Source organism: Arvicola amphibius, chromosome 17 (genome assembly GCF_903992535.2).
Source record: "Arvicola amphibius chromosome 17, mArvAmp1.2, whole genome shotgun sequence".
In the NCBI taxonomy this organism is placed as follows: Eukaryota; Metazoa; Chordata; class Mammalia; order Rodentia; family Cricetidae; genus Arvicola; species Arvicola amphibius.
Window position 1 is genome coordinate 15,471,556 of NC_052063.2, and position 25,977 is coordinate 15,497,532.

The following is a 25,977-nucleotide window of genomic DNA, read 5'->3' on the forward strand; positions in this document are numbered from 1 at the left end:
GGTATATTCAAGAGCACTCAGAGAGACGGCTGAAGTCCTGCCCTAAACTACCTGGAGCAGCCAGCGTCCAGAGACTTCCCACCTTCAGACTGGGAATGCTGACTCCAGGGTGACAAGTGGAATGGGGTGAAGGGAGAACAGTCTCGTCGTCTTGGACCCCTGGGGCTCTGAGCCAGCAGTTGACTTCTAAGGGTCACTATTTTCTTATGTTGTCACATAGATTGAGTGATTTTGAGACTAACGTATTCCACTAATATTCACTCAGGATCTGCTGCTGCCACACTGTGTGCTTTAGGCTATTTCTAGAAAGCCCAGCTTACTTAGTTTCCTTAAAGAGCCAGCTTCCATCACTTAGGAAGACCGGCTTTTCACTGTGACATTGCATAAATTATAACCCTTCTGTGTGTCAAGATGTTTTTAACTCTGGAGACAGTAGACCCTGCCCTTATGTTCCTATGGCTCTATGAGGTAACAAAAATGCTTACCTACTTTCATGTAAAACTCTTTAGTTTTAAGACGGTTGTGGGTTGATGGCACTATTTAACCTTAATTGATGATGACTTTTCATGTTAAAGCATTTGTGAGTTTTTCTGAGAACTTCATATAGGCAACATCTTCAGTAAACATAAGTCTAACTTGTTTTCAAGACAGTCTTGTTTAAGGCCCATCTCAAACTCTATCTTGGCCTTCCACGTGCTGAGTGTTCTCAGCACCTATATTGACTGCTAGGAGGGGCCAGGGTAGTGTATGGGCTATTTAGATGGGGTAATCTCATGATGAAAGACTTTATTCTTAGGTGACTTTCGTAGTCACTCACTGTTTTATTCTGTAGAACAATTCTTATAAAAGAAAGCATTTGACTGGGGCTTGCTTACAGCTTCAGAGGTTTAGTTTATTATTATGATGGCACACAGGCAGGCTGCAATGCTAGAGTAGTAACTAAGAACTGTATCCAGATCTGTAGGCAGCACACAGAGCAAGGAATGGGCCTGGCAAGGGCTTTTGATACCTCAAAGTCCACCTCCACTGACACACTTTCTCCAACTAGGCCACGCCTACTAATCCTTCTAATCCTTTCACAGAGTTATATACTCTTTGGTGAATAAGCATTCAGACATATGAGGCTATTTGTGGAGGTGAGGTCATTTTCATCCAGACCAGCACAGTAGCTTTTGAACAGAGGAATGGATGAAGTGGAGGAATGAGCTTAGGGTATTTAACATTAACGTTTGGTATATCTTTGGTCCAGTCAAGTAAGCACACACTTCTAATCTATTTGTAAGCTCTGTCCAGAATTATTTGAAAGAATTTATGTAATCATAATTGTCATTCCTTATGCTGTCCTTGTCAGATACTTTCTCTAAATCAATACCACCCTTTGCTAATTTATCTAGAAGACATATTTCCTCTGGAAAGGTTTGAATACAGTAAATATCATTTTCCTGTGAGTATATGCCTGTTAAGCTATATGGATCAACAAAATTTTGAAGACTTCTTTTGAGCCTGGATTTTTTTAGGCCATGTATCATTTTCTTAGTGTTATAGTTCTGCATTGCTCCGTCCATTCCACAGCGCTCACTGTGCCTCTCACTCCTGCCTCAGAACAGCTTGTTCTTTCTGTGGTGCCCTTGGGCTCTTTCTACCTGAACAGGGGGAGGGGAGGTACTGGAAGTGGGGGAACATTGAGCAGTCTGATGAGTTAGATGTTTTCTTATGCCTGAAGTAGGATGTCAACCTAAAAGCTTTACAGTTGTCAAAGTCAGTCTCTACCTCAGATCTTAGGCTCTTTAAGATCACATTAATTTTCTATTTTAATTATCATGTATGTTAATTAGGGTGCTTATTTATTAACATCACCTTTTACTCCTAAATATGTAGCCAAAGGTTTGACTAGAAAAATTAGTATTATGTAGTTTTGCATATTTTACCATGACTTAAGTTGACTTTTAAATTAGTGAGAGAAATTACATATTAATGCCCATAATAATTTTCCTTTATATTTTTAGAATGTATGAGACCAAGATGAAAGAGTTTGAAAGTGATATTGCCAAAAAGAATCAAAGTATAATTGACCTTAAACAGCTTGTACGGGAAGCAACAGAGAGAGAACAGAAAGCTAAGAAACACACAGAAGATCTTGAACAACAGGCATGTAATCGTGTCTCAATGATAAAACAGTGTAATGTATGTCAAGACAATCCCTGAACTACCTGAAGGTGAAAACAGTGAGCTCCTGAATAACGTTCGCCCTAGGAGGCTCCTCCAGTGGGTGGTACTTAACCCATCCACTTACGCAAGCTCAGAGGAGATCATCACTGCCTTCATTCTCTTACTCCCCACTTCTTCTTCATGATTAATCATGCAGGGGTAGTTTTCAAAATGCACCCCACATCTGGCTAGTGCTCCGCGTGGAAGCCATCATCTTAGGCCTGACTGACTGAGCGGTTTCCTGACTGGGCCCTGGCTTCCACTTGCATCCTCTGCCCTCTCCTGTACTACTGGTCTGTTCTCCACATGGTTGTCAAACAGTCCTGTAGGGTGTGGAGCAAACTGTAGGCATTTCATCCCCTTCACCTTGAATGAAACATTTGACACTTCTTTTCACAGCCTGCGTATAGATACAGATACAGTACATGGCCCGACACTGAATCTTCTACAACCTGGTTCCCAGCATTAACCCTTTGGAACCTTTGAATAACCGAAACTCATTTCTGCTTCAGCTCTTCATACCTGCTTGCTGTCTAGAACACTCATCACTATTCTTATAAGTGGCTCCGGAACGTCTGTGTTAAATGGAGGCCTTCAGGGACTAGACCAGCACAGTAGTCACCCTGTCTTCCCTAGATTCTTCTCCCCTCCTGCCGTGTCCCATCCCATCTCAGGGCAGCGCCACTGCTTTCCCTTCCTCGTAAAAGGCAGACACCTCTGTACGAGATCCCAGCTTTCTGTGTGCTGTCCTCGCTTCCTGGGCCTCAGTAGTACGCTGCTCGAGTCTTTATGACTTGGATGCATAGACTAGAACTCAGCACTGGGAATTCATGCTTCCAAAGACCCAAATCTTATACTTAATTAAAAGTTGTTTTTAAAAAAATCTTATTTCCATGCTGAACTTTTATCTTCTAACTAACTTTTCATTGTGCTCACAGATTGAGATGCTCAAAAATGTTCCTGAAGGTGTGGAGACAGATGAAGGGCTTATGCGAGAACTCCAGCGCCTTAGGTACATACATTATTGTGTTTATTTGATTACTTAAATATTAAATGTCTTTAACATCTTTTTTTTTCTCTTTGTATGTGTGTGTGTACACATGTACATTCTGGGTGGGGCTGCGGTGTGTGCATGCCACCTGTGAACGAAGGACAGCTTGTAAGAGTCGCTTCTTCCTTCCAAGAACAGAAATCAGGCCATCAGCTTCACACCGTGCACCCTTATCCACCTGTTTATTTTTAGAAAATTATTTTATACAGCCAGATTTGCCATACCTAAAGATTATGGTTTTTCAAAGTTGATCATTATTTCATCCTTCTAATATATTCACTCTTGTCTGAACAAAGAAAAGGGGAGAAACCCAATACTGATATTTCCAGATTGTAACTTAAATTTTTCTAGCAGCATAGAATTAAACTTTAGCATTGCAGAACCACATCCTAATGAAAGAGAAACAAGTAATTCTATGCTTCTAGGACTTTCTTCAGCTGCCTCTCATTGTAAGAAAAGAATTTTTGAAAATAACATCAGGACTAAGACTAGGAAAAACTTAGATTTTGTGTTGTTTGGGAATGAAACAATGAAGCCTGGAAAGTTTTCCTTGATGGCCCTGCTGCCATCTCTTAGGGATGTCCTCCCGCACATACCACCACAGTCAGCTGTGATCTTGATGAAATGCTATTGAGTACCATATACCACTGTGTAGGAAATGCCTATGTAGTTTACAGAGTGACCCCCGTTTATTTTTCTAACATGCTATCATTGTACTCTAGATTAACCAATAGTCAGCTGGATAAAGAAAAGGCTGAATTAATCCATCAGATAGAAGTTAACAAGGACCAAACTGGAGCTGGAAGCAGCACACCTGGTAATGTATTTTGTAAAACTTGTTGGCTATCCCAAGTTTTTGATTTAGGGCTTTCCTTTTGTGTGTTTCTATAGTACCAAATCCCTGATAAGAGTCTTTCGAGCTGTTCTCTCTCAGGCTGGGACACTCTGAATTGCTTATACTAAATGGCCTAAGTCTTTCTTCCTGTGACCCATCTGTGGGTTACAAACTTAATCATAGTATATTTCCAAGCAACTGATGCTGTCCTTTGCTTCTGTCTTCCTTTTTTTTTTTTAAGATTTATTATGTATACAGTGTTCTGCCTGCATCTATTATTTCTGCATGCCAGAAGAGGGCACCAGATCTCATTAGATGGTTGTGTGCACCATGTGGTTGCTGGGAAATGAACTGACCTCTGGAAGAGCAGCCAGAGCTCTTAACCTCTGAGCCTTCTCTCCAGTCCGTGTTTCCAATTTCGAAGTATAGGTCCTTGAATCCCTATGAACATTTTCTTCTGAATGTTACTAATTGTCTTAATTTTAAAACTACAGCACTATTTTTTTCTATTACAAATCGAAATGTTCCTTTTATTCCTTTCGATCCCTGTCCTGGAATTAGGATTTATTCCCCTATATTACACGGTTATACGCAAAACAAATGTGTACACATGCAGAATAAAGTTGATCATTACTTGGTGATCTATATTTGCAAATGTAACTATCACAATATGTTTATAATGATTATAATTTATAATCAACTCATAATGCTTTTGTAAACAGGCACAGTGACAAATATAATAGCCCCATATTCCCACTCAGGATCAACTAGGTAGTGTCTGGCATTATTTCAGTTTTCCTGCAGAGGTGATCTAGGGTAAAGCACTCAGAACAGCTACAGCCTGATGGGAGTTTGAATCTTCACTCTGGCACTTTCAGTGGGACAACCTCAGAAAGGTGGCTTGAAACTTCTAAACATTTTCTTTTGGAACTAAAGAAAATGTTATCCATCAGGATGAGTTGTTTGCAGCACCTCAGGTGACAGTTTGAGTGTGTTTGCATGCACTTGCATTCCGAGGAACTGCGGTTTGAGATTTGCTAATTGTACCAAGTTCACAGGATAAAGCTTCACAATTAGAGTATAGACCTTATATGTCTATTGAGTTTTTGTATTTTTTTTTTATGGCATGCTATATGTCTAGCTTCTCTTACTGCTTTTACTACAGAGATCTTTTTAGCTCTGTACATCATTCATGGTTTTAGTAATTCTGTAGTATGCTATTGAATGGATAGTGAGCAGTTTACCCCAGGATGGATTTTGGTGTAGTTCCAGTTTCTGACATAACAAAACCGCATTTCCTAACATAATCATGTCATTATGTGATAGTTTGATGGAGGTGTCATGTTCTGCCCCACAGGATATATCTGAATAATTTTAAACTATTTCACAGAGATACTAATGAATCCTAATGCTACTTTGTATTAATGTGCAGTATGATTTGTGGGAGGCACTGTGCTAAGGACTTTACAAAATTTTTACTTTATTCTTATAATGCCATAGGATCAATACTGTTGTCTTCATTTTACATTTGATAAATGGTTAATAACCTGTCCTCAAGATCACAACAATTACAAGTGTCACAAAAAGGTTAAACACTAATTCAATGAAAGTTCAGAACTCCTTGCCATACCAGGGTCCTAACCATTGGGCTACTGTGCTTCGCTAACTAAAAACACTATTCATCCATCTGGAGCAGATGTGCTCTCGACACAGAACAAAGACCTGTCAATTCTGTTGGTATTAGGCAAGTTCTCTAATTTCTCTAAGCCCAAACCCTTACATTGCTTATGTCATAAGAGAAGGGAGGAAAGGTACCGGCCATATTTCAGAGAGTACCTGCTTCCAAATGAACCTGTTTGGATATTCCTGAATCAGCATTTAAAGGTGAGGACATTTACAAAACCTCTGGAAGATGTTCTATATATTTCCTTGCTTCACTGTTTGACCACCAGTCTGTATATAATACATAGGAGCTGACTGGATGAACTAACAGACTTGTGCATATGCATGTTTACTGGGGCACTCCACATGGGAGCTAGCTAGAGGACCAGCTCATGTGCCCATCAACAGATACACTGACAAAATGTGCTGCACATATATGGGAGTTTTATTAATCCATAAAAATAGTCTTAAGAAAATGGTCCTACAGATTACCTTGTTCAGTAAAACAGGCCACCAGTCTCAGAAAACAAATATTACATCTTTTCTTTATATGTAGGATCAATGTAACATGAAAATCGAAGGGGGATTTTGCCTTACAAGAAAAAAATGTTTTGTTTTTTTTTAATGATTTGAAACTTTATGTTTGCCCTTTGTCTCTGAGTTATAGGAACCATGTCAAGCACTGCGAAATACTTCATATTTGTCATGAAAACTTATTTTCATTATTTCATCAAACTTTAAAAACCTTTCACCTTCCATGATTGTATGGAGCCACATGACACTGTGTGTCTTGACCTTTGTGCTGTGTGTCAACAGCTGATTTCTTACTGAGCCATCAGGACTGCGCTCCTTCATCTGGGCCACACACATTGTCTTAGACACTTTGCACATAGTGTAAAAAAATCCAACATGGAAATAGCCAAAGCTATTTGGGGTAGAGGGAGAGCACAAATGGCTGGCTTACTATTTTAGTCCTTTGCCTGTATATTTTATACGTAACAAATTTTACTGGTTGTAGGATTTTTCTCTCAAAAATAGGAATTTCTTTTTTAAAAAAATAGAAATGCCTCTCATATAGAGGAATAACCCACTTTTCCAATACCTAGCAGCTACCCCTCTGTTTGCTTGCTGTGGATGACCTTATCTACTTACTAGTGATAACATAGAAGTATATCTGAGAAGGGCTCCTGCCATATAGGACCATATGATCCCAGACTGTAGGCTTCATAAACTTCCTGTTTATTCTGAAACAAATTCTCTGTCTGTCACTCACTCACAGTAAACAAAAATGTGGATCTAATTTTCCTATTTTGGCAGATTCTGATCAACTAAAGGAAAAGATAAGTGACCTGGAGACACAGCTCAGAAAGTCAGACCTAGACAAGCAACATTTGATGGTAATTATTATTTATATCTAACTTCAGTATGGTCAGGGTTCTGTGAAAACAGCTTTGGGAAACAATTTTTATGATCACTGTCTTTAAGTCTGTGCCTAAAAATTCATGCTTTATTTCACACTTATCTTAGTAGTACTAAGGATATATTTTGACTCATGATAACTTTTTATTAAACAACAGCTAGCAACAACAAAAAATCAAACAAATAGAAAGGAATGGAGAATAAGTTTATTTTGAAGCCATAACAAATTACCTCTTAACAGTTTTTTAGAATTTTTTCATTATTTGTGGGTCATGCTGAGAACAGTATTTCTAAGTACTTTTTGAAATTATGTTCAGAGATCTTTTCCTTACAACCTTTCTGTGCTCTGCCTTAAGACCCAGAAGCACAGGAGCCTGGAAGTGAGCCCTGGCTCATCACTGGGCAGTGTAAACAGCAATTGGTGCGCATGTGCCCTTCACATTCATTGCTTGACTTTTACAAATCCCAGGAGTTCCATGATCATAAATATTATTTATAAAAGTTAAAAAACCAGAAAGTTAAAGAAAATACTGAAAACTCTAAAGACATTAACTTCCATGTAATGAAGAGCAGAGTCCCTTTGCTTGCCTGAGAAAATCTGATGCAGTTCAGAGAAAGACTTGATGTCGCTGCAGACTTTTGTTAGCAAGGTTCCATTGCACCATATTTTTCTTTATATTTTACTGTGTGTATTATTTGGGTTTTAATGTTTGTAATCAAATCTTCTAAATTTAAAATGAAAAACATATTGCTCTATGTGACTTATAGGAGGAAATTAAAAAGCTGAAAAAAGAACTGGAGAATTTTGATCCTTCGTTCTTTGAAGAAATTGAAGACCTGAAGTACAACTATAAGGAAGAAGTGAAGAAGAATATTCTGTTAGAGGAGAAGTTAAAAAAGCTTTCTGAGCAGTTTGGATTTGAATTACCTAGTCCTGTTGCTACTTTTGAACAGACGGAAGATAGAGAAAGTCCTAATAATTTCCCTATTTATTAAAGACCACATTTAACTATAGATTTAAAATTATTTTGTAAGTTAAAAAAATTTCAGCTGGAAATCAAGGAGTCTCTGAACTACAGAATTCACCTCTTAAAATACTGTATTTTTGTTTAAAGTCATATTTAGTTTTAACTTGGTAGAAAAGTATATTTTTGAAGATGTGAATTATTTATTGCTATCCAATGTACAATGAGCTATGATATTCCTATTTTTATAATGTCTTAAATTTTCTAAAAGCATAAAGATAAGCTTTTAACAATTTTACCATTTAAAATTGAAGTTTCAGATGTAATTATTTTATAGTTTTATGTTAAGATATTCAAATCCTTTGATTTTGATAAACAGATACATAAATGTTTATAAGTTATAACATTTTGCCAAATAGCTAGCAAAATTAAATAGAACCTTGAGTTATTTTATCTTCTGTAAACATAGCAGACTCTTCAATATTAGAAAACTGCAATAATCCCAACTATATTTACATTTTATACATCAAATATTATATCTTTGAGCCTATCAAATTTCTGTTTATCTATTTTTGAAAACTGACTAAACAAACACTCTTTATCAAAAGCATAACCATATTTGTTTAGGTTCATGTTAATAATAACTGGTTTGGAGTTCATGTAAGTATCAGGAAGAGGCCAGCACAGACCAAGATGATGGCGATGGACCTGTAAGGGGGAGAAGTGTAAACAGAATATTAATCTACCTGTAAATACTGCTAATACAGGTACTGTATGTACTGTAAATACAGGTACAATGTAAGGGTCTGCCTTATATTATTCTTAATTAAATGTCATAGCTGTTCTTTTGACATAGTGCTGTCTATCTTCACCATTAGAATATGAATTTTCCTGGAGGCAGAACATTGTTTTGTTAACTCTGCGAGTACCTGAAAATGCCAGGAACATAATCAGGGGCTCCTCCAAAATTTAATAGATATAATAAGTCTGTTGGTGAATATAGCAAAAAAAGAAAAATGTGAGGCAGAGTCTAGCATTCCCAAAGGGAGTAAGTGGTAGTTGGTTAGGACACTGTTGTGTAGCTGTTTCCTCCACATGAAAACGTCCCCTCCGGAGGGAGGCTCTTTAAGACTCTCGGTGAGTTTGCAGAGGCGCTACCACAGGACAGCCAGCTACCCAGGATGCTCAGGGTGTTCCCAGGACACTGCTTTGTGAGTCAGCACTCAAGCTGGGGAGGACTTGAGTGATTGATCGTGATTGATCCTTATTGATCCTCCTTCTTCTGGGTCCTCCGTGCTCCTTGTAAGCAGCTCCTTCCCAGATTCCTGTTACCCCAACAAAGCTCACTAAGGTCCGCTAAGGAATCCTTTCTTTGGTCTATCCTCAGCACATTATCTGTGGCAAGTGTTTGTTCATAGGGTCTACAACACATGACAGACATGACAGACAGACAATTATGTTTTCATAGATGGTAATGAAAAGCAGTTAGGGGGAGTTAAGAAGGGGCCATTCCATGGGAAGGCTCAACATACCTAGCAGCATTATGCAGAAGAAATAATGTTCATTTGTGAAGAATGAGCACAATGGGTGAAATGAACGATGAATGCTTTAGGGAGGGCAATGTAGTAACTCAAGCAGGACGCTTGGCCTAAATTACAATGAGCACCTAGCTGAGTGTAAAGAACAGATTCAGTAGATTAGACTTCTCAAGAACTGAACACTAGAGGCATAAAGTAATGGGAGGAAGGCTTAAAAATAATGAGTCCAGGTTTCTAATTTCAGTGAATATGGGGAGCAGGAGTCCTAAGAACAGATTCAGTTTTGAACATTATGAATTTCATATACCAGGGAGAAACAGACAAGTCCAGGGAAAAGGGCACAAAGCATAAGACAGTTCATCCTGTGTAAGTTACTACATTGCACGTTTTTACTGAACTCCCTACTAAGTACAGGAAGTGCTGAGTGAAAGTCGGCTCCGAATGTCTCGGAGAACACAGTGGGTCACAGGAGCCCCAGGAGGGGAATGCATTATCACTGTAACTCCAAAGCATATCCTGGACAGCCAGTGCCCGGCCGAACGCCACCACTGTACACAGTGCTGTCTGCCCCTTCCCATCAACTCAGTTCTGTTTTAGCCCATAAGAATTATAGGGAATTATACTAACTGCAGGCCAGAACGGATAAAGTCTATCCAGAGTCGGAGTGTCGTGTCTTTGTCGTTACCTTAATTAAACAGCCATCCCCGCAGTGCCACACAATCCCTTCGATTTTACCCTCGCTGCAGTCTTCAAACCAGGACAGCAAGTCGTTGTGTTTCAGGGTCGGCAGGTTTTCTACCCGGAAGGCTCCATGTGGGACGAGAAAGTGCAGCGGACATCTCTTGCTTCCTAGCCCTAAATGGCAACATTTCCCATCAGCCATTTCTTCCAGGCACGTTCTTTTCAGAAAGAGAAAAGGTACCTCCCCAAATGTATAAATGTCTAAACATTTAGGAGCTATGTTAACAAAAAGGTTATTTGATTTTCTGTAGAGAATAATCCCAAGTGCATTACATCCTGTTCTCACTCAAGTGTGACACTAATTTACTTTCGTGTACTCACTACAATGGGAGTTGGCACACTAACCTGCAGGCCAAGTCCAGACAGACACCTATTATATAAGTGATTGCAATGGAATGTAGCCTTAACCATTCATGTAAGTACTGCTGATAGCCCATTTCAAAAGATACAGTTAACAAAGCTTAAAATACTGGCTATCAAACATTTTAGCAAAAAAAAATGCTGAAATGCTAGCATGTGCTATATCATTAGCTACATTCTGCTGTTAGTGTTTACCTAACATCATCTTTGATCCTGTATGTAAGCTTAATACCCATCAATCAACCTACTTAAATTTGGGTGTATATGTTGGGGAATATTATTTTCAGATGTGTAATTTGTGTTTACACTGCATTTGTTTAATTCTGAAACTGTTTACTGTGCCTGTCAAAAACACCTAACAGTCTTAATAAAGAGATGAATGGCCAATACCAAGGCAGGAGCAAGGATAGGTGGCGCTGGCAGGCAGAGAGAATAAATAGAAGGAAAAATCTGGGGAGAAGGAGGAGCAATAAGGGAACAAGGAGAGGAGGCCATTATTAGAGGCCAGCCACCCAGCAGCCATGGAGAAAGAAGTAAAGAAAGGTGTACAGAAATAGAGAAAGACAAAAGCTTACAGGCAAAACGTAGTCAGGATAATCTAAGAAAAGCGCAAGCAACAAGCCAAGCTAAGGCAGAGCATAAGTAAGAATAAGTCTCCGTGTGATATTTGGGAACTGGGTGGTGGGCCCTCCGCCAAAAACCAAAAGAGTCAAACACCCACATGTGTATGCTTGAATACATGTTTCTGTGGAATACAGGTGTGTGCGTGTTCGTGCAACTGCATTGTGGAGACAGGAGGTCAACACTGAGTATTTGTTCAATTGCTTCCCACCTTATATTTTGAAAAAGGGCATGTCTCCTAAAGGTCAATGATTAGGCTACATTGTCTGCAAGGCCCAGATAGCCTCTTATCTGTGCCTCTCTGGCTCTTGGACTGGCATGCACCACTGCTGCCCAGCTTTTAACATGGGTGTTGGGGATCCGAACTTTATGGACTGGGCCGCCTCCCTACACCTTCAATCAGCTTTTGATCTCTAGAATTATTATAGCTTTAGAGTCTTCTATTTTATGATTCTCCTTTCAATTCTGTACTCCAGCATACCACTGATTTACTCAATTCATTACCGTTCATTTATTCTTTATTCAGAATCTGTTGCCAATTCTTACCCTTGCCTGTGTTGACTAATGCTAAAGTGATGACCTAACGGAACAGCGCATTTCACCCAGCTAACTCCCCTAAACTTATAAAGCCATGAAAAGCTACATCTCAGTAATTACTTTTCATGCACAGTTGTTAGCGCTGCCATGGGGAAGGATAATTGGATAAAGACAACCTGTCACATTAATAAGTCACAATGATTAGCCATACATACATTTTCTCTTGAACATAAGATTTGGATGATGATAAGATTTCTCTTTAATATAAGAAGAGGATGTGCTCCTAGGAACTGGATGTGAATGCATTCACTGCGGCTTCAGTATGTGTCTCAGGTTGACCACAGGAAGTTCTCTTTGGAAAACATCCCCACTCACCATATGGGTTTCCATTGATATTCGTTCCTATCAGCTCCAGGGTTTGCTCTAAAAGTTCTGACAGGGGCACGGCACTAATTTCCAAAAGTCCAGGCTCCTCAGGATTGTGCCGTAGGACCAGGGCAATTCCCAACTCATAATTCACCACAGAAGAATGCCAGCAATACTGCTTGCTGTTCTTGTCCACTGGTACCCAGCCTGATATTTAAAAGAGAAGTCAGTGCTACCACATCGATTCTATTAAAAGACACAGGCATTTGTTTGGTTATTGATTATAAATATTTCTTATTTTCTACATTCCCTATCATACAGACACTTAAAATCGGTGGGAAAGTTAACAGTTTTACTGTTTTCCTTGTAATCATAAGGGTTCACTTGCTTATTCTGTTGGGGTATTACCATGAACTAAACACATTCTTCAGAAAAATCATCTTGGTTCAGGAGCAACTGAGCACTACACTCTTTTAAATTTAAAACTCTTTTAAATTTTATTTTAGTATCTTTTCTAACTGCCTACCCACCCTCCTGCCTGATATTGTCATTTTTTTCACTTAATAAAGCAAGTTCTCTGTATCATCCCACAGTGTCAGTGGTGCTCCACATTTATATCGTTCCAATCCGGCTGAGCAATTTATCAATTCCCTATTTGCTGTTGCTGCTTTTACTTTTATTGCTAGACTAAGCTCCCTCAATGTGCTTTGCTGCATATGAAAGAAACAAGCCACTCTGACCAAACATCTTTACAAAATAGTCTCACCCTTGACAAAGATTCAAACTCAAAAGATCATTCCTTGCTATGTCTTTATAAACTGTTAAGACTTTTCAATAAACTCGATTCAGAAATTTCGCATTATAAATAAAAAAGAAAAGCTAGCTTAAGACAATTTTCTGATTAGACCCTTTTTGCTTGTTTCTTATACTAAACACAAAATGATTCTGTGATACCGGGAATGTGTCCGTTCTCATCGGGTACTGGCTTCCCATTCTGCCGCTCTACTTCCTTTGCTGGTACCCAGCACTCTGGGACAGGCCGGAAGTCTTCCTCTGTGTTCCACAGAGGCACTGCAAAGAGTCAGTTAAGGCATCAGACAGAGGACAGGCGCAAAATGGAAGCAGAAAACACTACACCACTGACAGATGTCACTGCCACGGGACTACATGCCAAATTAGGGGCCTAACGCTCCATTTTCAGCTTTCAGTACATTAACACTTATGCACATTACAGTCTAAGATAGCCAACAATCGGTAAGGATTTGTGAGTGTTCAATTTTTTTATTTTGGGGTTGTTTCGAGATAGGGTTTCTCTGTGTGATAACCTTGGCTGTCCTGGAATTGACTCTGTAGACCAGGTTGGCCTCGAACTCTTTGAGATCCACCTGCCTCTACCTCCTGAGTCAGACTTACGAGTTTTAATATGTACTCCCTATGCTGTACTTTATATATGTGTATATATGTTACATGTATATGAGTATATGTATAATATAGTCATCAATGCAATATTAATTATCCTTTAATATCTAATTATTTTTCTCATGCTAACCAAATAAACATCTATCTTATTACAACACTGTATGTTTAAACAGTATAGACTGATACTAGAAAGAAGTTACAGAAAGGGTGGGAAAATAGTATTCAGTATTTGTGTGTGTGCACACGTGTGTATGCATGTGTGTGCATGTCTGGGTACTCTGCCACTGATTTAGCCCTAAAGATGAATACTATACATATGTGTGTGTGTAAATATCTGTATATTTATTTTCCCCAAGATATATATACACAGAAGAACCATAGCAATAATTTCACAAATTTCAACTCTTTAAATCTGAAAAGTTTGAAGAAAAACTCACTAACCTTTTGAGTTTTCTTTTGAACGTAGCAATTTTTTAAATTTTTTCTCAGCTTGCTTGTTAGGTTTTCTATCTAGTCGAGCCCAGAGGTATGGCTGACCTAAAAACACAGGCAAAGTCAAGAGGAAACAAAATTCATCTTGCAAGACATTTCAGAGAGGAAAACAAAAATCAATAAACAGTAGCCTGCTCTGTAAGAAAACACCTCAGAGAACAAGGAAACACATGACGCTCAGCATTGAGTCCTCATCGCAGCATGTGAGGATGTACTTTGTTAAATGTGAGAAAGATGCATGGTCTTTTTATCAGAATGTTCCATGGTCTCTTCCTAAATTCTCCACATGAGAGCAGAAGCAGGTGGCTGTGTTCCACCTTCCTGAACATGACACTGTGATGTGGGGTTAATTCTGGCAGACATGGAATAAAGCCGAACTATCTGGTCACTAGATACACTGAGGGTGAGGGTTGCTTACTCCTGGGTGTGAGCAGTCTCAGGGCCCTGAGTTAGCTTACTATTGCCACTGCTTTCTTAGCAAGCCACAGCTGGAAACTCTCCAACTAAGACTCCACCCTGAGATCCTGACACACATCAGTCGGGCTGTGGCTATAAAATAAAGCATGACAAAAATACAGGTTTTTTCTCTGGTATTTCCATACCTGCTGCACTGTGAGGGTCTTAACTTCTGAAATCCTTATTTTATTATGTGTTTATCTGTTTGTCATCTTTGGTCCTGTGAGCATCCTTGAACTGTAAAATCTCTAGCTCTCTAATGATACACACTGGAGTTTTTTAATATACGAGCCTGATAAATCTTACTCAAATGTATAAATCAGAAGCAGTGGGAAATATTATTTTCAGGAGTAAGGACAGGCAGAGTTAGATGACACAGAGTATAAATAACAGGAGACCTGTAGGGCCCGGGTCTGCCCTTGTTCCTGGGGCTCATCTTGAGGACAGTTTCTGGTCAGATGACTAAGCATCCTGTTTGTTCCTGTGCTCCCTCTGCCCCGCCTGGTGATTTGTTGTAGAGCATTGTTGACTCTATTGTTGGTATGGTAATTTCCCACCTGACTAGGGGGAAGTCCTTGTGCAGCAGTTAGATATGGTAATTTCCCACCTGCCTGGGTGGAATTCCTTGGGCAGGAGTGGGGGTATATAAGATTTTCCCCAAGGCTAAATAAACGGCATTCGGCTGATATCCTTTCGAATGACCCAGGTCTCTTTGTGTGTTCTTTCAATCTCCAGGCCCTTGTCCGACTCGCGTAAGGTACAGTGGCGCGCAAACTGTACCGAGGGGGTAACACAAAATTGGGTGTTACAATTGGAGGCCCCGCTGGGATCATCATCAACTACAGTCGGAGACCCATCTGTGAGATCGGGAAGTAGGGATTCCTGAGAGGTCGCCCTCGGAAGTCTGGCCAGCAAGTAAGAAATTAAATGGTGAGGGTGTATTGGTTATGGGTGCAAGTAATTCTGTTCCAGTGTTAAGGGGCCGGTTAACAGGCCAGTTGTTAAGTCTTTTGGAAAAACAAGGCACCGGTATTAAAGTTGAGACAGCACAAGAGATCGTTAAGACGGTTTTAGAGTTTAGTCCCTGGTTTCTACATGCAGGGGGTTTTAATATTACTGATTGGGAGCAGGTAAAGGCTGACCTTCAAAATGCTCTAAATGAGCGAGGGCCAGAAGAATTCCCCTTAGCAATATTTTCGCTATGGCGCTTAGTCAGAGATGCTCTTCTCAGTGATGATGTTAAAGTAAAAGAGCAATTAGAGAATTTGAACAAAACCCTTGAGGAGATTCAGGAGGTAAAATCTATGAGTTCTATTAAGAGTTTTGAGGAACAGGAAGTTAAGAGTATTAGAAGGGATATAAAACAGGAAAAAAAATTTAAAAAAAAAATCACACTGATAAAAAAAAAATTAAAAAAAAAAAAAACAAATAGAGATGTCTCCATGAGACCTCCGCCACAAAATACATTTCTTGAGCAGTTAAAAAAAGCAGGTATGGACTATGGAGCTCATGCTCCTTTCACTATAGCTTTTTTGGAATCCTTTGCAAAACTCAACCTTATACCCAATGACTGGATGCAGCTTTTGCAGGGCTTGTCTTTCAGGGGGAGATTATTTGTTATGGAGAGGTAAAATGCAAAAAAATTACAAAAAGACAGCACAAAAAAATGCCGAGGCGGGTTTCCCCCAGCATAACCTTGACAAGTTAACTGGTAAAGGACAGTATGCTGGTTTAGCAGCACAGATTACATATGGTCCTTGTCTTATGATTTTTGTCAAGAGGTTTTACACCCCCATAGAAATGGAAATTTAAATGTCTTTATCTGGTTATGCAGGGACATTTATGGCACTCAAGTGATGGGTAGGGTAATTGTTTCTGCCCTTAAGGAAGGTCAAGCTGAAGCCAGGTTAAGGAATTGTTTTCAATATGGAAGGTCAGGACACAACAAAAGGAACTGCCCTGCTGGTAAAGGTATGGTTAATCAGCCCAGGAAAAAAGCCAGGTGTAATGGCACGAGCCTTTAATCCCAGCAACTAGACCCAGCAACTAGAGGCAGAGACCAATGGAACTCTATGAATTTAAGACCAGCCTGGTCTACAGAGTGAGTTCCTAGAACAGCTAGAAGCAGGATGCATAGTGACATCCACTTCTCCTTGAAATACTCTTATCTTTGTTATTAAGAAAAAGTCTAATAAATGGAGGTTGCTGTAAGATCTTAGAGCAGTAAATAATTATGGACATTCTACAGGAAAATCCAGACCCAACCTCCTTTCGTAAATTGACACCTCAGGCAAAAAAATGTATTACTTTAATTGAGAAAAAGCTTGCCTCTGCTCATACTCATTATATTGACTATAGTCAGCCATTGCTATTGATAATTTTTCCCTCTCAGCATAGTCCTAATGGAGTTTTTTGGCAGCGAGGACCCATCCTATGGGTACATGAACACGTGTCACCTGTAAAAATTATCTCATAGCCATCAGCTGTGCTACGTGTTATTCAGAAAGGACATAAACCTAATTTGCAAACCTTTGTTATGTTACCTGATAAGGTTATTTCGCCTTATACCCAGGCAAAAATAACTTGGTTACAAAATTTTGCTAAAGATTGGACCTTGTTTTTATGCACTAATCCCTACAAGTTTGCTAATCATTATCCTTCTGATAGTTGGTCACCTTTTTCAAAAATCATCCGGTATGTTTCCCTAAAGTTATTTCTTTGCAGCCTCTGGCAGGGGCTCGGAATGTGTTTACTGATGGATCTTCCACAGGGAGAGCTATGGTAGCCTCCCCTCCTGATTTTGATATTCAGCCTGTTGATACTAAATCTGCTCAGGTGGCTGAATTGATCGCTGTACAAATGGCATTAGAAAAATATGCTGATATTCCATTAACCTTTTTACTGATAGTCAGTATATAAGCAAAATTCTTGCACCTTTGGAAACTGCAGCTTATATTGCCTCTGTATCTCGAGTCCAGACGCAGTTATTGGCTATTCAAACTTTGCTTTGGGCCCGGTCTGTTCCCATTTACGAAGGGCATTTACAGGCTCATACTGACCTCCCCGGTCCCTTGAGCTAGGGGAATGCATTGGCTGATCAGCTTACCCGCCAAATTTGTGCGGTTAGTCTGGAATCTTATGAAGCCGCGGAAAAAGCTCATAATCATTTTCATCTCAATGATGGGTCGTTAAGATTTCATTTTAAGATATCTCAAGAGCAAGCCACTGACATTGTTTAAAAATGTTCTCTGTGTATAGAACTTTTAACTGTTCCCCATTTGGGAGTTAATCCTCATGGGCTTGCTCCTAATCATTTATGGCAAATGGATGTTACCCATGTTCCTTCTTTGGGGCGTTTGAAATATGTTCACGTAACCATGGATACATATTCTCATCTTATTTTTGCCTCAGCTCATACAGGAGAAAAATTACGTGATGTTAAAAGTCACTGTCTCCAGGCCTTTGCCTACATGGGAGTTCCAAAAACTGTAAAAACTGATAATGGGCCAGCCTACACCAGCTCTGGCTTTACCAAATTTTGTTCTGACTTTTTCATTTCCCATAAAATGGGAATACCTTATAATCCTCAAGGACAAGCTATAATAAAACCAGCGCATCGTACGCTCAAAGCCTATTTACATAAAACAAAGGGGGAATATGGTTCCATCCCCAGAGACCATTTGTCTTTTATTTTATACATTTTAAATTTTTTGACTGTTGATGCTCAATCTCATACCGCTGCTGACCGGCACTGGCGGCCAGATTCTTCTGGGATGCCTCATGTTAAATGGAAGAATCTAGCAGATGGCATCTGGTATGGTCCAGATCCTGTACTGGTGTGGGGAAGAGGGGCTGTTTGTGTTTTCCCACAGGATGCTGACAATCCAATATGGGTACCTGAGCGTCTGGTGCGTGCTGTGGATTTTCCCATCCAGAAGCCTAAAGACAGGACAGAGCCAAGAGATCAAGTAGATACTGGCTTGTCAACTGAAGAGTTGCTGGGATCCTGAGGAGCTAGCTGTGGTGGTCCGAGTGCTAAGGACCTATCTACCCATCCCATGATAATGCAGCCATTGCTGTGGCTGCCAGAGCAGCTAGAGCTGCTGGATTTTCCATTAGTCAGTCAGTTGCTTCTGCTTGCACAATGGATACCCTCCCAGGGCAGGTTGCAAATGCCTTGGCCATTCAAATTGAGCTAATTTACAAATAAATATTGCAGTTAATTTTGCTATTGGTTGTGGTTAAAGTCCACTGCTAGGTTACAGTAAAGGCTTATTGCTGTTTTTCGTGGACCCTGGAATATACAATTTACTAATTGGCTCTTGAAATTATTCTAATTTACTATACCAGGGTTCCTTTCACCAATGCTGAGTCCGTACTTAAAGGACTCCAATTTGGGCAGACTTATTAAGCGGCACAGTCTCCTAAGGAATGCTTATATGCACTGGAGCATCATCTTTATGGTTTCATGGTGCCAGAGTCAAAGGCAAACTCAGGTCAATGTTGCCACGTGGCAAGTCCTCTTAGCAATTGCCCCAGAAAATCTTTCAGCTCAAATCTGGCTGAACTCAGTGATGGGTGACTAGTGAGCCAATGACGGGAAAAGTTTTTGGGGGGCTACCCCAACCTAAGACAGAAAATGTGTTTTGACCTGGATGCTTTCCCATGACGGGTAAGGGGTATTGCCTGACGTCCAATACCACCCAAGACAGGCCTAGTCATAATTTATATAAAAGGGGGACCTGTAGGGCCCGGGTCTGCCCTTGTTCCTGGGGCTCACCTTGAGGACAGTTTCTGGTCAGATGACTAAGCATCCTGTTTGTTCCTGTGCTCCCTCTGCCCTGCCTGGTGATTTGTTGTAGGGCATTGTTGACTCTATTGTTGGTATGGTAATTTCCCACCTGCCTAGGTGGAAGTCCTTGTGCAGCAGTTAGATATGGTAATTTCCCACCTGCCTGGGTGGAATTCCTTGGGCAGGAGTGGGGTATATAAGATTTTCCCCAAGGCTAAATAAACGGCATTCGGCTGATCTCCTTTCGAATGACCCAGGTCTCTTTGTGTTTTCTTTCAATCTCCAGGCCCTTGTCCGACTCGCGTAAGGTACAGTGGCGCGCAAACTGTACCGAGGGGGTAACACAAAATTGGGTGTTACAGAGACCCGAGAATGAAGGAGGAGGAGGAGCAAGAGAACAAGGAAAAGAGGACATCAGGGGCCAACCACTCAGCCACCCAGTTATATAGCAAGGTCCAGAGAAAGAAGTGAAGAAAGGTATACAGAAATAGAAAAAGATAAAAGCCCAGAGGCAAATGGTACTTGGGATAATTTAAGTTAATAAAAGTTGGCAAGAAACAAGCCAAGCTAAGGCCGGGCATTCATAAGTAAGAATAAACCTCTATGTGTGATTTATTTGGGAGCTGGGTGGAGGGCCTCCCAGAAAAGTCAAAAGAGTAAAACAGCTCCCACAACACAGAAGTTTATAAAATTGGTGATTACACTATAATACTATTACTAGCTATTCATATACATAATATAAAGAACTAGATTAAAAATATATTGTTTCTGGTTGAGTAGAGTTTTTGTCCTTTTTACTGGTAAACATATAAAATGCTTTCCACTAACATCCGTTAGGATAGCTATCACCAAAAATAATAAATATTCCTAGTAGGGAAATGAAAGAAGTGGGATATCTGGAAGCTAGAACTTCTGTGTGACCATTATGGAAAATGTATGACGGGTATTTAAATTTGCTAAATTAGAATTAACATATGATCCAGAAACCCCACATTTATATAGGTTCATAACCCCCCCCCCCAAAAACCGGAAGCAGTACTTTAGGAGAGATAATGCATTATTAATCGCATTATCAATGGTGGCATGAAGGTAGGAGCGACCCAAATGCTTATCAGTGGCTAAACAGATAAACAAAATGTCCTATGTACATATTAAACAATTATAAAAATATGTGCAATCTGACACAATCCAATCTGGTAAAATACTGAACTAAAAGAGTAAACCAGCCACAAAGAGACAGTTATATGAGTTACCGATAGTCAGAAAGAAGCTAAGAGGCTGTTGTATGAAGCCGCTTGTTTGTTCCTGACTGCTCCGCCCCAAAATAATCACACAGAAACCATATTATTTGCAATACTGTTTGGCCAATAGCTTGAACGTACTTCTGGCTAAGTCATATCTTAAATTAACCCATCTCTACTAATCTGTGTATCGCCACGAGGCTGTGGCTTACCCGGTGAAGTTCAGGCGTCTGTCTCTGACAGAATTTATGCACTGAAAAAGATAATACGTTTAGTAAACATGGTAGTTGTACTTTACCTTTGTGGTTAGTAACATAGCAACACGACCCATCCACCTTTTCTGTGGCAATTGCATTGTGCACATCTGCCTCTAACGCCTTTTCACTTAGAGTTTCGGTTGCCAAAACTTTAAATGGCTTAAAAGAAGAAAGAGAAAAAAAAAAAAAAAAACTGGCATAAGATATACAGCCTCTGACTTCACACACAGGCTCACATGAACTGTGCCTAATTCCCTTAGTTCCAAACAATTGTCTCCTAGGTCTCACTCTGCAGCCCAGGCTGGCCTTGATCTCAGGATCCTTTGGCTTTAGCCTCTAGTCAGGAGATTCCCCTCCTGCCCCACAGCTCTCCCTCTTTGTAGTGTGATCACATTCAAATCGATTGTCCATGCGGACTGTGATCTACAGGCTTCTCCTCCACAATGGAACCAGGAGCGGTGTCCTATGGCTATGCACTGACCACAAGCATTGTACCTGACACTGGAAATACAGAGAAGTACCCACCTTTAGTGAAACTCAGACGTTAGAGAGCTATGACAGAAATAAAATGCATCACATTATTACACGGATGAGTACTAAAGAGGAAAACATGTTGGAAAGGCACAAGGAAGTCCTCTAAGGAGGCAGCATCTGAGCAGATTTGACATGCAGAGGAAAGGCCCACAGTCAGGGCATCCTGTGTCTGAAGAATGCAAGTCAGCCACTGCGTTTGGAACGAAGAGCAGGTAAAACATGCTTGCTTCGTTCCAGAGTGTGCCTGGTGGGTCAAGACATGGATTCGCCAATCACAATCCTCCAAGACTAAGTCTACTCTTCAATGAGATCTTTACAAAACTGACTTTTTCAAATCGCACTTGGTTCTTAGTTGTGGGGAGAGTCTAGTGATGTCCTCTGTCTTGGCTCACATTTTCCGATAAAGAGACGATGAAGATGGCTCCTAGTTCGAGTTTTTAAAAGACTGACTTGCAAGGGTGAAATCCACATGCTTACTTTAGATGCCCATCTAAAAATCTCTGTGGCTACCCATGCAACTATGTTTGTGAAGCTTCTTTAATGAAATGCATTTTCCTAGTATGCAGGCCACACCAAGATCCACTGCCGTTGCCTCATGGTGAAACTTCCAGCAACTACTACGGTAAGTCTACCCTAAGTGGTCAAAGATGACCAGGTCTCCTGGGACTGAAACGCCCATTGTTGCTCCTGGCAAAACACCTATTCAACATCTGACACCGATTTTGTCTTCTAGTTCTATCCTGCCCAGGTTTCATTGTTAAAAACCACCAGTAATAACTTGCCTGCTGTTTCCCACCGAGATTGCTTGCTTTGCCAGGGATTCCCTTCTTGTTCTTTTCATCTTTATCAACAATTAGCTGTCTACAAGTTTCATTTCTGACTTTGCTACTGTCAGGAAGAAAATAAAGCATCGGGGATGGAAGGAGAGACTACTTCTGAGATCCTGACAAGTTTTTAGCTATAATGTTTATTTCTGAGAAAATTTTATGCTAATATTTTATAGTTTAAATTATAACATTCACTTTATATAATAAGGTAATAATAATAATAATAATAATAATAATAAACACTGCACAAAGGAAAAATGGTGGTCAGACAAAATTAGGTACTAGAATATTATACTCATTTCATTGAACTGTGTGAGGTATATGGATGTGTATGTGTGTGTGGTGTGTGTGAACATCTATGTGTGAATACATGCCCATATGAGTGCATGTGGAAGCCAGAGGTTATCACCTTATCTTTGGAGACAGAGTCTCTCACTAAACTTAAGAGCATAGTGGTTCCAGTAGGTAAGCTCCAGGGCTCTACCGTGTCCCCTCTACAACTCGGAGATTACAGACACGTGGGTGCTGGGACCGGAACTGAGCTCCTCGGGTCTGTGTAGCAGCCACCTTCCCAGTCCGTGATATACTACTTCAGGATCGACTTGTCATTGGTGTGTGATAATGGGACCAGGAGATATGATTCTAAGCCACTGTAGCAAAATGCTAGCGACAGCAGATGTGCGTGCGCGCGTGCGTGTGCACGCATGCCTGTAGCTGTATATGTGTGTGTGCACTTTTAAATTTATAAAATTGCAAGGAGGGTGACTGCGCCCTGGGAGTTGTTAATGACTGTAAAATGTTCCTTCCATAGGGATCCTGTCTCTACTACTGTTTGCTATTTACTCCTCCACCTGTGACCAAACTACGGCAAAAGCGAGGAACATTTGTGTACATAAACAGGCAATTGCGGATTGATTGGTGTGCAATTTCTGGATACAGTTAATCAAGGGATGAGTAACTTAATCAAGTTTTATTAAGATCTACTGAAAAACACTGAAGGTAATTCCAGCAGAGTGGTTAGCCTGGGAAAAGCATTCATGCTTAATCTGTTTACAAGATGAAAGATGTTGCAAAAGCAAGCACTCCACACTGAGATTTTAAAACAGACTGGGCCTAATTAATAAGAGACTTTGGATAATTACTTGGACACTATGCTGTAACCAGACAGTTTTAACTATAAAGAAATGAGAGGGTTTTTTCCCTAGTATAAAGTATTTTTAAAATTATGCCCTACCCACAATATTCAAAGCTGAGAATCATGATTAAAATGAATCATCAAGGATGAGTGTTTTGCAGTTCTTGGATTTATTATGATTTTTGTTCTAAATAGCCAGCAATACAGATACTGAATACTAATCTTGGAGCTTTACTAGAAAATATAGTGGAGATCATTCTGGCAGCAAGTACAACTTATTATGTAATACCGTAAACAACATTATGATATTTTAAGTGTAATAACAATTCAGTAGAAAGGAATATGGAAAGATCAGATATTAGGAAAAGGTAAGAAAACATCAAGGTTGACAGAAAACTGGCACAAAGACTCTCAGAGTCCTTCGAACTAAAATTTGACAAATGTTAATTCATGTGTCAGTTCCTAGCAGCAGGGACTAAAAGATAACAGGGCATCTTGTTAACCGTCATTTAATGTAAAAGACAAGAAATGTGCCCGAGGGAGGAAAAATGAAGCTCTAAAAGAGGGGGAATTACAGAGCACAAAAACGAAAAGGGTAATGGTGTGTGCAAGGGGGTGCAAACTGGAGACTTGGGGGAGATGTGCAGCCTGCTGACGTGGAGAGGGGACAACACAAATTATGGATGAAAATGCTAAAAGGAGTTGGGCAGTGGTGGCGCACGCCTTTAATCCCAGCATCGGGAGGCAGAGGCAGGTGCCTCTGTGAGTTCGAGACCAGCCTGGTCTACAAGAGCTAGTTCCAGGAGAGGAGGACAGGTTCCAAAGTTACAGAGAAACCTTGTCTCGAAAACAAAAACAAAAACAAAAAACAAAAAAAGAAGAAAAAAAAGAAAGAAAAAGTCAAAAAGAAAGCTCTTACTTTTTATGCTAACTAAAATAAACAACCCACAAGAACAACAAAAAGGCCAGAAGGCCAATCCTAGAGTGGTAATGGTGAAAAAGAGTAGGATTGATTTCAAATGCACACGCTGATTGTGTCTGAGATGAAAAGTTAAGAATTTTGCTACACATCAAAAAGTCACGTTGATAAAAAAAAAAAAAAACTATATATTAACTCACGTCCACGCAAGGCTCACTCTGTAAAACACAGAAGAAGACTAGAAAACCTTAGGACGGGCACTCAGAGTTAGAATTAAGCAAGAAATGACACGCGGACTGACTTTAGCGACCTAGTCAGGCTAGCTGTCAACACTGTCACGGGTTTCTAGGACACAACAGGTAAACAATGCCTTCTCATCAGACTGTTGATCGACAGTCGTTCCAAGTTAGACGACCCTGATAGCTCACTCACTACTCAGGTTTTCCCCTCAACGGTGCTGGCGTGGGAAGAAAGACATTAATTGCCATGTAGGTTTTCAAACCTGCCAGAGCAAGTTTGAATCACTTGATCTGGGAGGGGAAAATAAAAAGAGAGAGAGAGAGAGAGAGAGAGAGAGAGAGAGAGAGAGAGAGAGAGAGAGAGAGAGAGAGAGAGAGAGAGAGAGAGAGAGAGAGAGAGACTCTCTCCCACACTCCTCACAACGAAGAAGGTTCAAGAAGCCAGAGCTCAAGGTGTACTTCACCCAAACCTCCCCTGTAGAACCTGCAGGGCACCCGGGCCGCCGCGCAGCGTTGGAGATGCCGCCCAGCAGCCCAAGTCGCCGGGTACCTGATGCTCCCGCTTGGCCGAGGGCTCGGCTTTCACCTCCGTCACAAACACGCACGGCATCTTCCGCTGCACCGAGCCTAGGCGGCTCATGGCGCCACGCCGTGTCTCCAGGACGCTAGATCCCGGCCGGAGGAAGCCCTGCAACAGGCAGCCTGAAAACAGTACCCTGTCCTGCCAGGGTGATCCTTCAGCGCCGCCGAAGGACCACCCCGAAGAGGGGCGGGGACGTATGCCCGGAAGCGACCGCCTATTCGCGGCGCATTCTGGGAGTTGTAGTGCGGCGGTGAGGCTACCGAGCTCGCGCCTACTCGTGCGTGATTCCCAAATAAAAAAAGAAAAGAAACAAGATCCGTTACCCGGTATTGTGTACTTAGCCACAACTTAGTAACGATGATATTTTCGGAATTTAATATCCAGTTTAGGATGCAGCTTGGCGCGTTTCTCCTGAAACTGACTTGTGTGCTTTTTCTTTAAGAATTTAAAGGGATTATAAACCCGGAGAAGTTTAGAAAGAACTATTAAACATTTCCTAATGTGCAGACAAAAACCCTGATTTTCCAGGAATAACATTAGTAAAACTCTACAATTAACAGAACTGGATTTTTTTTTAAAGCTTCCGTTTGAATTTATCATCATACAATGTTTAATTTGGTTCTTGGTGTCCTTTCCAATGAGTAAAATTTAGACAAATCCCAAACCGTGGAAATATCAACAAACGGCACGGTCAAGGTTTTCCTCGGACTCCAACAGAGAGCTTGAATTGTATTCAATCAACTACCGAGCTGAAAATAACTTTCTTAGCTTGACTTGTTA

The 25,977-nt window shown here is 40.5% G+C and overlaps 2 protein-coding genes across 2 annotated transcripts in view; one reads left to right on the top strand and one right to left on the bottom strand.

Annotated features, from left to right (window-relative positions):
* The window catches only part of Cep290 (centrosomal protein 290), an 80,631-nt gene extending 70,292 nt beyond the window's left edge, over positions 1-10,339 (top strand). The window contains 5 exon segments of the mRNA XM_038314723.1: positions 2,007-2,148; positions 3,147-3,220; positions 3,982-4,076; positions 7,074-7,153; positions 7,944-10,339. Of these exon segments, the coding sequence (XP_038170651.1) occupies positions 2,007-2,148; positions 3,147-3,220; positions 3,982-4,076; positions 7,074-7,153; positions 7,944-8,171 (619 nt within the window). The 3' untranslated portion in view covers positions 8,172-10,339.
* C17H12orf29 (chromosome 17 C12orf29 homolog) lies at positions 7,360-25,348 on the bottom strand. Its single transcript, XM_038314721.1, has 7 exons — positions 25,165-25,348; positions 21,002-21,119; positions 14,164-14,259; positions 13,258-13,374; positions 12,313-12,510; positions 10,364-10,533; positions 7,360-8,848 (listed from the first exon to the last, which is right to left on the bottom strand). The coding sequence occupies exons 1-7, from the start codon at positions 25,252-25,254 to the stop codon at positions 8,660-8,662; spliced, it is 978 nt and encodes a 325-aa protein (XP_038170649.1). The 5' UTR covers positions 25,255-25,348; the 3' UTR covers positions 7,360-8,659.
* Positions 25,349-25,977: the final 629 nt, after the last annotated feature.

What these genes read in the sequence shown, in the direction of transcription:
- C17H12orf29 (XM_038314721.1), bottom strand. Translation starts at nt 25,254, where the DNA reads ATGAGCCGCCTAGGCTCGGTGCAGCGGAAGATGCCGTGCGTGTTTGTG. An exon ending in CTATGTTACTAACCACAAAG is followed by an intron (nt 14,260 to 21,001) that starts GTAAAGTACAAC and finishes CTGTGTTTTTAG; the next exon opens with GTCAGCCATACCTCTGGGCT. An exon ending in TGAGAACGGACACATTCCCG is followed by an intron (nt 12,511 to 13,257) that starts GTATCACAGAAT and finishes TTTAAATATCAG; the next exon opens with GCTGGGTACCAGTGGACAAG.